This window comes from Chroicocephalus ridibundus, chromosome 23 (assembly GCF_963924245.1).
Source record: "Chroicocephalus ridibundus chromosome 23, bChrRid1.1, whole genome shotgun sequence".
Lineage (NCBI taxonomy): Eukaryota > Metazoa > Chordata > Aves > Charadriiformes > Laridae > Chroicocephalus > Chroicocephalus ridibundus.
The window spans coordinates 1948368-1961890 of record NC_086306.1 but is presented as its reverse complement, the minus strand read 5'-3'; the positions used below and the strand labels follow the sequence as shown (position 1 = coordinate 1961890).

General features: G+C 68.8%; 1 protein-coding gene across 2 annotated transcripts; it reads left to right on the top strand.

Annotated features, from left to right (window-relative positions):
• The first annotated feature begins 2092 nt into the window (after nt 1-2092).
• Nucleotides 2093-11650, top strand: SEMA4C (semaphorin 4C). 2 transcript variants are annotated; one of them, XM_063358774.1, is made up of 14 exons: nt 2094-2469; nt 4485-4633; nt 4766-4828; nt 4941-5039; nt 7341-7437; nt 7529-7645; nt 7748-7899; nt 8020-8195; nt 8305-8449; nt 8546-8768; nt 8886-9001; nt 9101-9258; nt 10406-10476; nt 10607-11648. In XM_063358774.1, exons 1-14 carry the CDS (start codon nt 2214-2216, stop codon nt 11440-11442), a joined length of 2658 nt encoding a protein of 885 aa, XP_063214844.1. In that variant the 5' UTR covers nt 2094-2213; the 3' UTR covers nt 11443-11648. The 2 variants fall into 2 exon arrangements, with proteins under 2 accessions (XP_063214843.1, XP_063214844.1); XM_063358773.1 differs by having other exon boundaries at nt 2093-2469; nt 8305-8768; nt 10607-11650.
• The last annotated feature ends 1873 nt before the right edge of the window (nt 11651-13523 follow it).

The window sequence follows — 13523 nt, the reverse complement described above, 5'->3', positions numbered from 1 at the left end:
TGCCCATGCCCGTGGCACCCTGACCGTGTTTTTGTCCCCAGAGCCGTGCCCGTGGCACCCTGGCCGTGACTGTGGCACCACGATTGTTCTTGTGGCACCCTCGCCATGACCGTGGCACCCTGACAGTCCCCACGGCACCCTGGCCGTGCCCGTGACACCCTGACCATGGCACCCTGACTGTCCCCATGGCACATGGCACCCTGACCGTGACTGTGGCACTGGGACTGTCCCCGTGGCATCCCGGCCATGCCATGGCACCCCAACTGTGCTTGTGGCACCCTGGTCGTGCCCGTGGCACCCTGACCATGCCTGTGACACCCTTGCCATGACCATGGCACCCTGACTGTCCCCATGGCACCCTGGCCATGCCCGTGACACCCTGACCGTGCCCATGGCACCCTGGCCATCACCGTGGCACCCTGGCCATGCCCATGGCACCCTGACTGTCCCCATGGCACCCTTGCCGTGCCTGTGACACCCTGACAATGCCCCTGGCACCCTGACTGTCCCCGTGGCACCCTGAGCATGCCCATGGCACCCTTGCCATGACTGTGGCACCCTCCGCGGCACCCTGACCATGCCCGTGACGCCCTGACTGTCCCTGTGACACCCTGGCCATCCCCATGGCACCCTGACCGTGCCCATGGCACCCTGGCCGTGACCGTGGCACCCTGACTGTCCCCGTGACACCCTGACTGTCCCTGTGGCACCCTGACTGTGCCATGGCACCCTGACCATGCCCATGGCACCTTGACTGTCCCCATGGCACCCTGGTCATGCCCGTGACACCCTGGCCGTGCCCATGGCACCCTGACTGTCCCCGTGACACCCTGGCCATGCCCGTGACACCCTCGCCATGCCCATGGCACCCTGACTGTCCCCGTGGCACCCTGGCCATGCCTGTGACACCCTGGCCATCCCCATGGCACCCTCGCCATGACCGTGACAACCTCCGCGGCACCCTGACCATGCCCATGGCACCTTGACTGTCCCCATGGCACCCTGGCCGTGCCCGTGGCACCCTGACCATGCCCGTGACGCCCTGACTGTCCCTGTGACACCCTGGCCATGCCCGTGACACCCTGGCTGTGACCGTGGCACCCTGACTGTCCCCGTGACGCCCTGACTGTCCCTGTGGCACCCTGGCTCTCCCGTGGCACCCTGGCCATGCCCATGCCACCCTGGCCGTGACCGTGGCACCCTGACTGTCCCCGTGATGCCCTGACTGTCCCTGTGGCACCCTGACTGTCCCCATGGCACCCTGGCCATGCCCGTGACACCCTGGCTCTGACCATGGCACCCTGACTATGCCCGTGACGCCCTGACCGTCCCTGTGGCACCCTGACCGTGCCCATGGCACCCTGACTGTCCCCGTGACACCCTGACTGTGCCGTGCCACCCTGACCGTGACCGTGGCACCCTGACTGTCCCCGTGATGCCTTGACTGTCCCTGTGGCACCCTGACTGTCCCCATGGCACCCTGGCCATGCCCATGCCACCCTGGCCGTGACCGTGACACCCTGACGATGCCCATAGCACCCCGGCCGTGCCCGTGACACCGTCACCCCCTGCCTGCAGCCCCCCCCGCCCCGCGGGTGTCCCCCATTCCCACGCCCGTTCCCGGCCTCCCCATCCTCCCGGAAATCCTTCCCCAGCCGGCGCTGGGGGCCCCCCCCGGATCCCCCCACCCCCCCCCCCGCCACCCCCCGCCTTCCTGCTTCCCGCCGGGCAGCACAGAACAATTCCCGGCCGCATCCTGCCCAGCCTTTATTTTTTTTTTTTGGGGGGGGTGGGGTGGGGACACCCAGCGGGGGGCACCCCCCCCGGACACCGTTGGGAGGGGGGGGGGCGTGTGGGTGGGTGTCCCGGGGCAGGACGCGGGTGAGGTGGGGCCACCCGGGTGGGGTGGGAAGCGGAAGGGACCCGTTTCCTTCTCCCCCTTGTCGTGTGCGTCGTGTCCCCCCCCCCATAACCCCGAGCCACCTCGTCACGGCCGGAGGAGGGATCGCGAAGGCCCCCGGGGTGGGGGTGGGGGGGGGACGGGGGGGGGACACACAGCAAGTCGGGGACCCGCCTGTGTGTGTGTGTGTCGTGTCCCGTCCCCCCCCACAAACAACCGCTGCGTGGGGTGCCCCCGGCCTCGTGACGCGCGGATCCTCAATGCCCGCCTTGTCCCCCGCGCCGCCCGCGTGACGCCGTGGCGGCCGGTGTCGATGCCCCGTAACCCTAACGGGGGCCGGGTGTGTCCGTCTGTGTGTCCCCCCCCCCCCCACCCCACGTCCTCCCCACACCAGGGCGGGTGTGTGTGTGTGTGTGTCCCCCCCCCGGCTTTTTTCTTCGGCCCCGGCATCATGGCCCCCCGCCGGCTGCTGACCCTCGCCTCGCTGCTGGCCCTCGCCGCCGCCACCGCCGCCGCCACCCCGGGGTCCTCATGGAGCGCCGTGCCCCGAAAAACCGTCCCCTACGCGGGTGAGTACCGTGTCGTGTGTCGTCCCCCCCCCCCAACACTCCTTGTCGTCCCCCCCCCCCCCCAAGGGGTTCCCAGGGAGGGAGTTGGGGAAACTGAGGCACGGCGGGGTGTGGGCCATCGATCCCGGACGGCGGGGTGACACCGGGGTGGCTGTAGTTGTCCCCAGCTCGGGCAGCTTCTGCGTGTGTGTGTGTGTGTCGTGTCCCCCCCCCCGGCCCCGCCCCGAGCTCGTCAGCGCTGCGGGGACCCCTCCCGCGTCGGTGGCCCCAAAACTTGGGGGGCGGTGAGAGCAGGGCGGGGGGGGGGGACGGACGCGCAGGGACGCTGCCCCGTGTGTCTGTGCCGTGATGGCACCCAGGGTCCCCAACCCTGTGCCGTGTCCCCTGTCCCCATGCCCTGCCATTGCCCCCATCCCCATCCCTCTGCTGTGTCCCTTGTCCCCGTCCCTGTGCTGTGTCCCCTGTCCCCGTGCCCTGCCATCGCCCCTGTTCCCATCCCTCTGCTGTGTCCCCTGTCCCCACCCCTCTGCCATGTCCCCTGTCCCTGTCCTTCTGCCATGCCCCGTCCCCATCCCTCTGCCGTGTCCCCTGTCCCCATACCCTGCCACCACCCCTGTCCCCATCCCTCTACCATGTCCCTTGTCCCCATCCCTCCGCCATGTCCCCTGTCCCTGTCCCTCTGCCATCACCCCCATCCCCATCCCTCTGTCATGTCCCCTGTCCCTCTGCCATCACCCCTGTCCCCATCCGTGCCGTGTCCCCTGTCCCCTCTGCCATCACCCCTGTCCCATCCCTCTGCCGTGTCCCCTGTCCCTGTGCCCTGACATCAGCCCTGTCCCCATCCCTCTGCTGTGTCCCCTGCCCCTCTGCCATCACCCCTGTCCCCATCCGTGCCGTGTCCCCTGTCCCCTCTGCCATGCCAGCGCCCCGAGGTGTCATCCTTTTCCCGTGCCAGCACCCTCTGTCCCCCTGTCCTGTGCCAGCACCCTGCGTCCCCATCTGTGCCCTGCACTGTGTCCCTGTCCCCGTGCCATGCCAGCGCCGGTGTCCCTGTCCCTTTGCCATGCCCTGTGTCCCCGTGCCTGTCCCCGTGTGGTGGCAGTGCCCCACGTTTCCTATCCCTGCGCTGTGCCAGCGTCCCCAAGCCATATTCCTTGTCCCTGTGCCATCCCCATGCCCAGACCCCCGTCCCTTTGCTGTGTCCCCTGTGCCGGGCCACTGTCCCCGTGCTGTGTCCCCTGTCCCTGTGCCGTCCCCATGCCAGAGACCCCTGTCCCTTTGCCGTGCCACTGTCCCTGTGCCATGTCCCCTGTCCCTGTGCTGTCCCCACGCCTGAGACCCCCGTCCCTTTGCCGTGCCACTCTCCCTGTGCTGTGTCCCCTGTCCCTGTGCTGTCCCCGTGCTGTCCCCGTGCTGTCCCCATGCCTGAGACCCCGTCCCTTTGCCGCATCCCCTGTCCCTTTGCCGTGCCACTGTCCCCGTGCCGTGTCTCCTGTCCCTGTGCTGTCCCCTTGCCTGAGACCCTTGTCCCCAAGCCGTGCCACTGTCCCCGTGCCGTGTCTCCTGTCCCTGTGCTGTCCCCTTGCCTGAGACCCCCGTCCCTCTGCCGTGTCCCCTGTCCCCGTGCCGCCCCCACGCCCAGACCCCCCTCCCTGTGCCGTGCCAGCGCCTCGCGTCCCCGTGCCGTCCCCGTGCCGTCCCCATGCCGTGCCACCCCGCGTCCCCGTCCCTGCCCCGGGGGCCCTGGCGCCTCCCCCGTCAATGGGGCCTTTCTGCGGGGCCTGGGGGCGGGCAGGGGGGGGGCGCGGGGTGGGGTGTGGGGGGGGCGAGGGGTCTTGCCAAAGGCCGCTTGTGTCCGCCCGGCACCGCCAGCGCCCGCTGGGGTGACAAAGAGCCCTTTGTGCGCTGCCGGGGCCGGGGGGCTTCCGGCGGCGGGGTGGGGGCTGCGGGTGCCCTGGGGGGGTGGCAGGGGAAGGGGGTGGCCTGGCCGTGATGTCCCCCGTGTCCCCCCCCAGAGCTGAAGGAGGCGGCCAAGCGCTTCTCGCAGGGGGGGGTCTCGCACTACCTGACGCTGATGCTGGACGAGGCCGAGACGTTGCTCTACGTGGGGGCGCGCGAGGCCGTCTTCGCCCTGGCCACCGGCACCGTGGAGCTCAAAGCGGCGGTGAGGTCCCCGGGGGAGGGTTGGGGCTGGGGTGGGGGGGGGTGTGTGTCAAAATTTTACAGCCTGGGGGGGGGGACGACACGGACAACGACACTATTTTCATCCCCCCCCGACCCTTTTTCCCATCCCCAGATCTCCTGGGAAGCCCCCGTGGAGAAGAAAGCCGAGTGCATCCAGAAGGGCAAGAACAACCAGGTTGGCCGGGGAGGGGGGGTGGGTGCCATGGCCGTGGCGGGGAGGGGGGTTATAGGGTGTCCCCCACCCTGTCACCCCCTTAACCGGCTGTTCCCCCCCCCCCCGCCTCAAGACCGACTGCTTCAACTACGTGCGGTTCCTGCAGAGCTACAACAGCTCCCACCTCTACGCCTGCGGCACCTACGCCTTCCAGCCCAAGTGCACCTACATCGTGAGTGCGGCCCCCAAAACATGTCACACACCCCCCCCCCGGCCCCCGTCACCCCTTGTCCCTGGCGATGAGGTCCAGGGCAGCCCCCTCCCAGCCTCGGGAGCATCACCCAAGGTGTCCCTGTCCCTAGGGGTGTCACTCAGGGGTGGCCCGGGGTGAAGGAGGGTCACTCAAGGGGGAACCTTGTCCCCAGGAGGGTGGTCCGGGGGTGTCCCTGTCCCCAAGAGCATCAACCAGGGCTGTCCTTGTCCCCAGGAGGGTGGTCCAGGGGTGTCCTCTGTCCCGAGAAGCATCATCCAGGGGTGTCCCTGTCCCCAGGAGGGTGGTCCGGGGGTGTCCCTGTTCCCATGAGCATCACCCAGGGGTGTCCCTGTCCCCAGGAGGGTGGTCCAGGGGTGTCCCTGTCCCCAAGAGCATCATCCAGGGGTGTCCTTGTCCCCAGGAGGGTGGTCCAGGGGTGTCCTCTGTCCCCAGAAGCATCATCCAGGGGTGTCCCTGTCCCCAGGAGGGTGGTCCGGGGGTGTCCCTGTTCCCATGAGCATCACCCAGGGGTGTCCCTGTCCCCAGGAGGGTGGTCAAGGGGTGTCCCTGTCCCCAAGAGCGTCATCCAGGGGTGTCCGTGTCCCCAGGAGGGTGGTCCAGGGGTGTCCCTATTCCCACGAGCATCACCCAGGGCTGTCCCTGTCCCCAGGAGGGTTGTCTGGGAGTGTCCTCTGTCCCCATGAACATCACCCAGGGCTGTCCCTGTCCCCAGGAGGGTGGTCCAGGGGTGTCCCTGTCCCCAAGAGCATCATCCAGGGGTGTCCCTGTCCCCAGGAGGGTGGTCCAGGGGTGTCCTCTGTCCCCAGAAGCATCATCCAGGGGTGTCCCTGTCCCCAGGAGGGTGGTCCAGGGGTGTCCCTGTCCCCAAGAGCATCATCCAGGGGTGTCCTTGTCCCCAGGAGGGTGGTCCAGGGGTGTCCTCTGTCCCCAGAAGCATCATCCAGGGGTGTCCCTGTCCCCAGGAGGGTGGTCCGGGGGTGTCCCTGTTCCCATGAGCATCACCCAGGGGTGTCCCTGTCCCCAGGAGGGTGGTCAAGGGGTGTCCCTATTCCCACGAGCATCACCCAGGGCTGTCCCTGTCCCCAGGAGGGTTGTCTGGGAGTGTCCTCTGTCCCCATGAACATCACCCAGGGCTGTCCCTGTCCCCAGGAGGGTGGTCCAGGGGTGTCCCTGTCCCGAAGCGCATCATCCAGGGGTGTCCCTGTCCCCAGGAGGGTGGTCCAGGGGTGTCCTCTGTCCCCAGAAGCATCATCCAGGGGTGTCCCTGTCCCCAGGAGGGTGGTCCAGGGGTGTCCCTGTCCCCAAGAGCATCATCCAGGGCTGTCCCTGTCCCCAGGAGGGTGGTCCAGGGGTGCCCCTGTTCCCATGAGCATCACCCAGGGGTGTCCGTGTCCCCAGGAGGGTGGTCCAGGGGTGTCCTCTCTCCCCAAGAGCATCATCCAGGGCTGTCCCTGTCCCCAGGAGGGTGGTCCAGGGGTGTCCTCTGTCCCTAGAAGCATCATCCAGGGCTGTCCCTGTCCCCAGGAGGGTTGTCTGGGAGCGTCCTTGTCCCCAGGAGGGTTGTCTGGGTCTGTCCCTGTCCCCGTCCCCAGGAGGGTGGTCCAGGGGTGTCCTCTGTCCCCAGAAGCATCACCCAGGGCTGTCCCTGTCCCCGGGAGGGTTGTCTGGGGGTTGTCCCTGTCCCTAGGGGTGTCATCTGGGGCTGTCCCTGTGCCCAGGAGGGTTGTCCAGGGGTGTCCCTCTCCCTGGGAGCATCATTTAGGGGTGTCCTTGTCCCCATAATGGGTCATCCAGGGCTGTCCCTGTCCCCAGGAGGGTTGTCTGGGGGTGTTCCTGTCCCTAGGGGTATCATTTGGGGGTGTCCCCGTGTGCAGGAGTGTCATTCGGGGGGACCTTGTTCCCATGAGGGTGGTCCGGGGCTGTCCCTGTTCCCTTGGAAGATTGTTCAGGGTGTCGCTGTGCCCAGTGGGGTCACCTGGGCGGGTGTCCCTGTCCCCAGGAGCATCATCCATGGCTGTCCCTGTCCCTGGGAGCATCCTTTAGGGGCGTCTCTGTCCCCATAATGTGTCATCCAGGGCTGTCCCTGTCCCAGAAGGGTCATCTGGAGGGTGTCCCTGTCCCCAAGAGCATCATCCATGGCTGTCCCTGTCCCCGGGAGGCTTGTCTGGGGGTTGTCCCTGTCCCTGGGACCGGTTTGGACGGAGTGGGCCGTGAACCGGGAAGGGGATCGGGCCCCCCACCCACGCTTTCGCCCCTCAGGAACTCTCTGGCTTCACCCTGGACCAAGTGGCTTTCGAGGACGGCAAAGGGAAGTGTCCGTACGACCCCACCAAGGGACACACCGGCCTCATCGTGGGTAGGTGGCACTGCCGGTGACCCACCGTGGTTGGGGGGGGGGGGGATGCCCGCTGCCGGGCTGTCCCCGTCCCTAAACCCTTGCCTCGCAGACGGGGAGCTGTACTCGGCCACCTTCAACAACTTCTTGGGCACGGAGCCCGTCATCCTCCGCAACCTGGGCCCCCACTACTCCATGAAGACGGAGTATCTCACCTCCTGGCTGAACGGTAGGGTCGAGGGGACGTGGAGCCCAGCGGGGACAGGACGGGCGCCCGCCGCGGCGTTACCCTCCCGTTTTGGTCTTCCCCCCCCACCCCGTTCTTCCGCAGAGCCCCACTTCGTGGCTTCGGCTTACGTGCAGGAGAGCGCGGCCAGCAGCACGGGGGACGACGACAAGGTTTACTTCTTCTTCAGCGAGCGGGCGGTGGAGTACGACTGCTACGCCGAGCAGGTGGTGGCCCGCGTGGCGCGGGTCTGCAAGGTACGGGGAGGGGACGAGCCCTGGCCGGGGGGGAGCCGGGCCGGCCGGGGAACGCGGCCGCCTTACCCGCGGCGCTGGTGGCCTCCGTCTTGACGGCTGGTGGCCTTCCCTTGACGCCAGGGGGACGTCGGCGGCGCCCGCACCCTGCAGAAGAAGTGGACGACCTTCCTGAAGGCTCGCTTGGTTTGCTCGGCGCCCGAACAGCAGCTCCATTTCAACCGCCTCCAGGCCGTCTTCACCCTGCCGGCGCCCGACTGGCAGGACACCACCTTTTTTGGCGTCTTCCAGGCCCGTTGGTGAGCGCGTGGGTGGGGGGGGGGAGGAAACGACGACGACGACGCGGCGGTCCCCCCCCCGGGGTTCCCCGTCACCGTTGGCTCCCCCTCCAAACCTGTCCCTTTGCAGGGGGGACGTGGACGTCTCGGCTATTTGCCGTTACCACATCCTGGAGGTGAAGAAAGCCTTCGAGGGGCCCTACAAGGAATACCGGGAGCAGGCGCAGAAGTGGGGCCGGTACTCGGATGAAGTGCCGAGCCCCCGTCCCGGCGCGGTGAGCGCCGCCGGCGGCGGTAGGAAGGGAGGAGAAGGCGCGGGATCCGTCCGCGCGCCTTATCGTCCCCCTTCCGTCCCCCTTCTGTCCCCCCAGTGCATCACCGACTGGCACCGCCAGAACGGCTTCGCCAGCTCCCTCGAGCTGCCCGACAACACCCTCAACTTCGCCAAGAAGCACCCGCTGATGGACGAGCCCATCCTGCCCCACCGCGGGCGCCCGCTCCTCCTCAAAAAAGACGCCAACTTCACCCAGCTGGTGGTCGACCGGGTGGCCGGCCTGGATGGCACCGTCTACGAGGTGCTCTTCATCGGCACAGGTACCCGCCGGGGCGCAGCGGGGACGGGGCGGGGGGGAGCCGAGGGCCGGTGGGGGACGCACACGCGCACCCCCGCCCCGCGAAGGGACGTCCCTCACGGCCCGCCGCGTCCCGCAGGCGACGGCTGGGTGCACAAGGCGCTGAACCTGGGCGCTCGCGTCCATCTGGTGGAGGAGCTGCAGGTTTTCCAGCCGGCGCAGCCCGTGGAGAGCTTGGTCTTGGCCGGGCGCAAGGTGAGCGGCGTCAACGGGGACGGGAGTCGACGTTCCGGGGTGTCACCCGGTCGGGTCGTCTCACCGGGTCGCCTCGTCCCTTCTTCCCTGCCCTCGCAGAAGCTGCTCTTCGCCGGCTCCCGTTTCCAGGTGGCCCAGTTGCCGCTGGCCGACTGCGGCCGTTACCAGTCGTGCACGGATTGCGTCCTGGCCCGGGATCCCTACTGCGCCTGGAGCCGCAACGCCAGCCTCTGCGTCCGCACCGACGGCCTCAACGGGTAAGGGGGGGTCCCTGGGGGAGCCGGGGGGGGGGGGGGGGGGTCGCCCTGCTGTGGCACCGGGTCCCCCTGTCACCTCCGGGTCCCCACCATCACCTCTGGGTCCCACCATCACCTCTGGGACCCCCCGTCATCTCTGGGTCCCACCATCATCTCCGGGTCCCCACCATCACCTCTGGGTCCCACCATCATCTCCGGGTCCCCACCATCATCTCTGGGTCCCCCCGTCACCTCCAGGTGCCCCCATCACCCCCGTGTCCCCCCGTCACCTCTGAGTCCCCCCGTCATCTCTGGGTCCCACCATCATCTCTGGGTCCCCCCCCTGTGACCTCCAGGTCCCCCTGTCACCCCCGTGTCCCCCTGTCGCCCCTGTGTCCCCCGTCACCTCTGGGTCCCCCCATCATCTCTGGGTCCCCCCGTCACCCCCGTGTCCCCCTGTCACCTCTGGGTCCCACCATCACCTCTGGGTCCCACCCCCCCGTCACCTCCAGGTCCCCCTGTCACCTCCAGGTTCCCCCATCATCTCTGTGTCCCCCTGTCACCTCTCGGTCCCCCCATCACCCCCCTGTCCCCCTGTCACCTCTGGGTCCCCCCATCATCTCTGGGTCCCCCTGTCACCTCCGTGTCCCCCTGTCACCTCCGGGTCCCACCATCATCTCTGGGTGTGTCCCCCCATCACCTCTGGGTCCCCCCGTCATCTCTGGGTCCCCCTGTCACCTCCGGGTCCCGCCATCACCCCCATGTCCCCCTGTCACCTCTGGGTCCCCCCATCACCCCTGTGTCCCCCCGTCACCTTTGGGTTCCCCATGTCATCTCTGGGTCCCCCCGTCACCTCCGGGTCCCCCTGTCACCTCCGGGTCCCGCCATCACCCCCATGTCCCCCTGTCACCTCTGGGTCCCCCCATCACCCCTGTGTCCCCCCGTCACCTTTGGGTTCCCCATGTCATCTCCGGGTCCCCCTGTCACCTCCGGGTCCCCCCGTCACCCCCACGTCCCCCTGTCACCTCCAGGTCCCCTGTTGCCTCTGGGTCGTCCCCCCCCATCACCTCCGGGTCCCCTGTCCCCTCCGAGTCCCCCCCCGTCACCTCTGGTCCCCCCCTCACCTCCGTGTCCCCCCCCCCGTCACCTCCGCCCTCTCCTCCCGCAGGTCCCAGCTGGTGCAGGACGTGCTGAGCTCCGACACCCGCGCCTGCACCCTGCCGCAGGTGGCCAAGCAAGGTGAGACACCCCCCCGTCCCGCCCCCGTCCCCCCGAAATACCGCGCGGAGCCGGGAAAGGGGGGTGACACACAATCCCCCCCCGCCTTACGCCACCCCTCCTAATTTGGCCCCCTCCGCCTCTCCCGCAGGACCCATCACCCCCAAAAACGTGACGGTGGTGGCCGGCACCGACCTGGTGCTGACGTGCCGCTTGGGTTCCAACCTGGCCCAGGCGCTGTGGACCTTCGAGGGCCGGGCGCTGGCGGCCGAGCAGGCGCTGGTGCTGCAGGACGCCCGGCTGCGGGCTCTGGTGGTGCCGGGAGCCGGTGCCCAACACAGCGGGACGTACCGTTGTTTTTCCGAAGAACAAGGCGCCCGTTTAGGAGGCGAGGCCTACCGGGTGGCCGTTTTAGCCGGTCCGGGGCTACCGCTGGAGACGCGGGCGCCGTTGGAAAGCCTGGGCTTGGTGTGGGTGGTGGCCGTCTGCCTGGGCGCCCTGTGCCTGGTTTTGGTGCTGGTGGTGCTCTCGCTTTGGCGACGGTTGAGGGAGGAACTGGGCAAAGGCGCCAAAGCCATCGAGAGCACCCTGGTGTACCCCATCGAACTGCCCAAGGAACCCCCCAGTCCCCGCTTCGTCCCCAGCGCCGCCTCCGACTCGGATGAGAAGCTCTGGGATCCGGCGAGTTATTACTATTCGGACGGTTCGCTTAAAATCGTCCCGGGTCACGCCGCCTGCCGTAACGGCGGCCCGGCCCCTGCCGGCGTCTCGTCGCCGTCCCCCAACGCCATCCCCGGGCAACCCCTCCATTCGCCCACCCGCATCCACCTGGGACCCTTGCGGGGTTCCTCCTCCAACGGTTACATCCGCCTGGCGCTGGGTGCCGAGGAACGGCCGCCCTGCGCCGATCTGGCCGAGGAGCTGCGGCGCAAACTGCAGCAGCGCCAACCCCTGCCCGACTCCAACCCCGAGGAATCTTCGGTCTGAGCCGGGCGGCCGTGGCCGTGGCCGTGGCCGTGGCCGTGGCCCCCCGCAGCCAGCTGCCACCCCCCCCCCTCCCAAGCCCGCCAGCCCTACCTACCTCAGGGACCGGCGCCGGCGCCCGCCGCGGGGACACCGGTGCCCGTACCCACCGCGGGGACCAACCCCCCACACCCCCCACGTGGCATCAGCTTGGGGACACGGTGCCACCCTGGCAGTGGAATCCATCTTGGGGACTGCCACCCTGGCACCGGTGACCATCTTGGGGACTGCCACCCTGGCGCCGGTACCCGTCTCGGGGACACGGTGCCACCCTGGCACTGACATCCATCTTGGGGACTGCCACCCCGGCACTGGTAACCATCTTGGGGACTGCCACCCTGGCGCCGGTACCCGTCTCGGGGACACGGTGCCACCCTGGCACCGGTGACCATCTTGAGGACTGCCACCTTGGCACTGGCACCCACCTTGGGGACAGGAGTGCCACCCTGGCACTGGCATCCACCTTGGGGACTGCCACCACGGCACCGGAACCCGTCTTGGAGGCTGCCACCTCGGCACTGGCACCCACCTGGGGGACAGGAGTGACATCCTGGCACCGGTTCCCGTCTCGGGGACAGGAGTGCCACCCCGGCACCGGTAACCGTCTTGGGGACTGCCACCCCGGCACCAACACCCGCTATGGGGACAGGAGTGCCACCCTGGCACCGGTAACCGTCTTGGGGACGGCCGCCTTGGCACTGGCACCCACCTCGGGGACAGGACTGTCACCCCCAGCCCCGACACCCGCCGTGGGGACAGGAGTGCCACCCTGGCACCGGCGCCCATCTTGGGGACGGGATTGCCACCCCAGCACCGACACCCGCCGTGGGGACTGCCACCTCGGCGGTGGCACCCATGGTGGGGGACAGGACTGTCACCGTGACACCGGTACCCGCCTTGGGGACAGGAGTGCCACCGTGGCGCCCGCCTTGGGGCCGCGGCACCCAGCGCCACGGCCACCGACTCGGCCACCGCAGCCGCTCTGGGTCACCGCGTCCGCCTTCGGTACCGCGTCCCCGCCGAGGGACTCGCCTTGGGGACCGTCACCGGCCTTGGGGGGGGCCACCGAGCCCTCCCCCGCCCGCCCCCCCCCCGGCCTCCATGGGGCACCACGTCCCGCCCCGGGCAGCGGCCGCAGGATGATTTTTTTGGGGACGATTTAAGGAATTTTTGCTTCCTGAGAACTTTTCTAACGCACCCCCACCCCCACCCCCCCCCACCTCCCCCTTCCTCACCACCCCCCCCACTCCGGGCACCCCCCCCCCCAGCCCCGGGGTGGGGTGGGGGGGAATTTGTCGTCTTCTCCCCCCCCCCCGCCCCCGCCCCCGGCTGTAAATACCCCCCCCCAACCCGCCTGCCCCCCCCCCCTCCCTGCACGCCCCCCCTTTTGTATAACACCCCCCCCCAAACACACACACACACACACACACACAGTGTAATTTATTTGTTACCGAAATATATTTATTTGCTGTAAATACGTGAGTATTTTTATATTAATAATAAAAAGGAGTAAAAAAAACCCCACAATTAAATATCTCTATATTTTCGAAGCGGGGGGGGGGGGGGGGGGGTGCTGTCCTTCCCCCCCCCCCCCTCCCCCCCCCCCAGGCCACTGAGCTCATGGAAAAAGGCCGCGTTCGGGGCTATAAAAGGGCATCGCGGCGCCGTTCCCAGGGCGGGGGGGGGGGGCAAGGCTTGGCCCCATGCCCTGTCCCCCCCCCGCAACGGATGGCGGGGGTCAGTGTGTGTCGGGGGGGGGTCCCCGGGGAGGCCCTGCCGGGAAAGCGGACGGAAGCGGGACCCGGGGTCCCGCGGGGGGGGGGGCGGGGGGGGGGAAGGCTGGGAACGGGGCCAGGGGCTGCCCCGGGGCGTGGGAAGCGGGGGGCGGGGGGGGGCTGAGCCCCCATGGTGGGGGGTGAGACCTGGGAGCCCCATGGATGGCGGGGGGGGGGGGAGCTCTAGGAGCCCCATAGCTGGGGGGGGTAATCCCTGGGAGCCCCATGGCTGGGGGCGGTGTGAGCCCTTGGACCCCCCCACATCTTGGG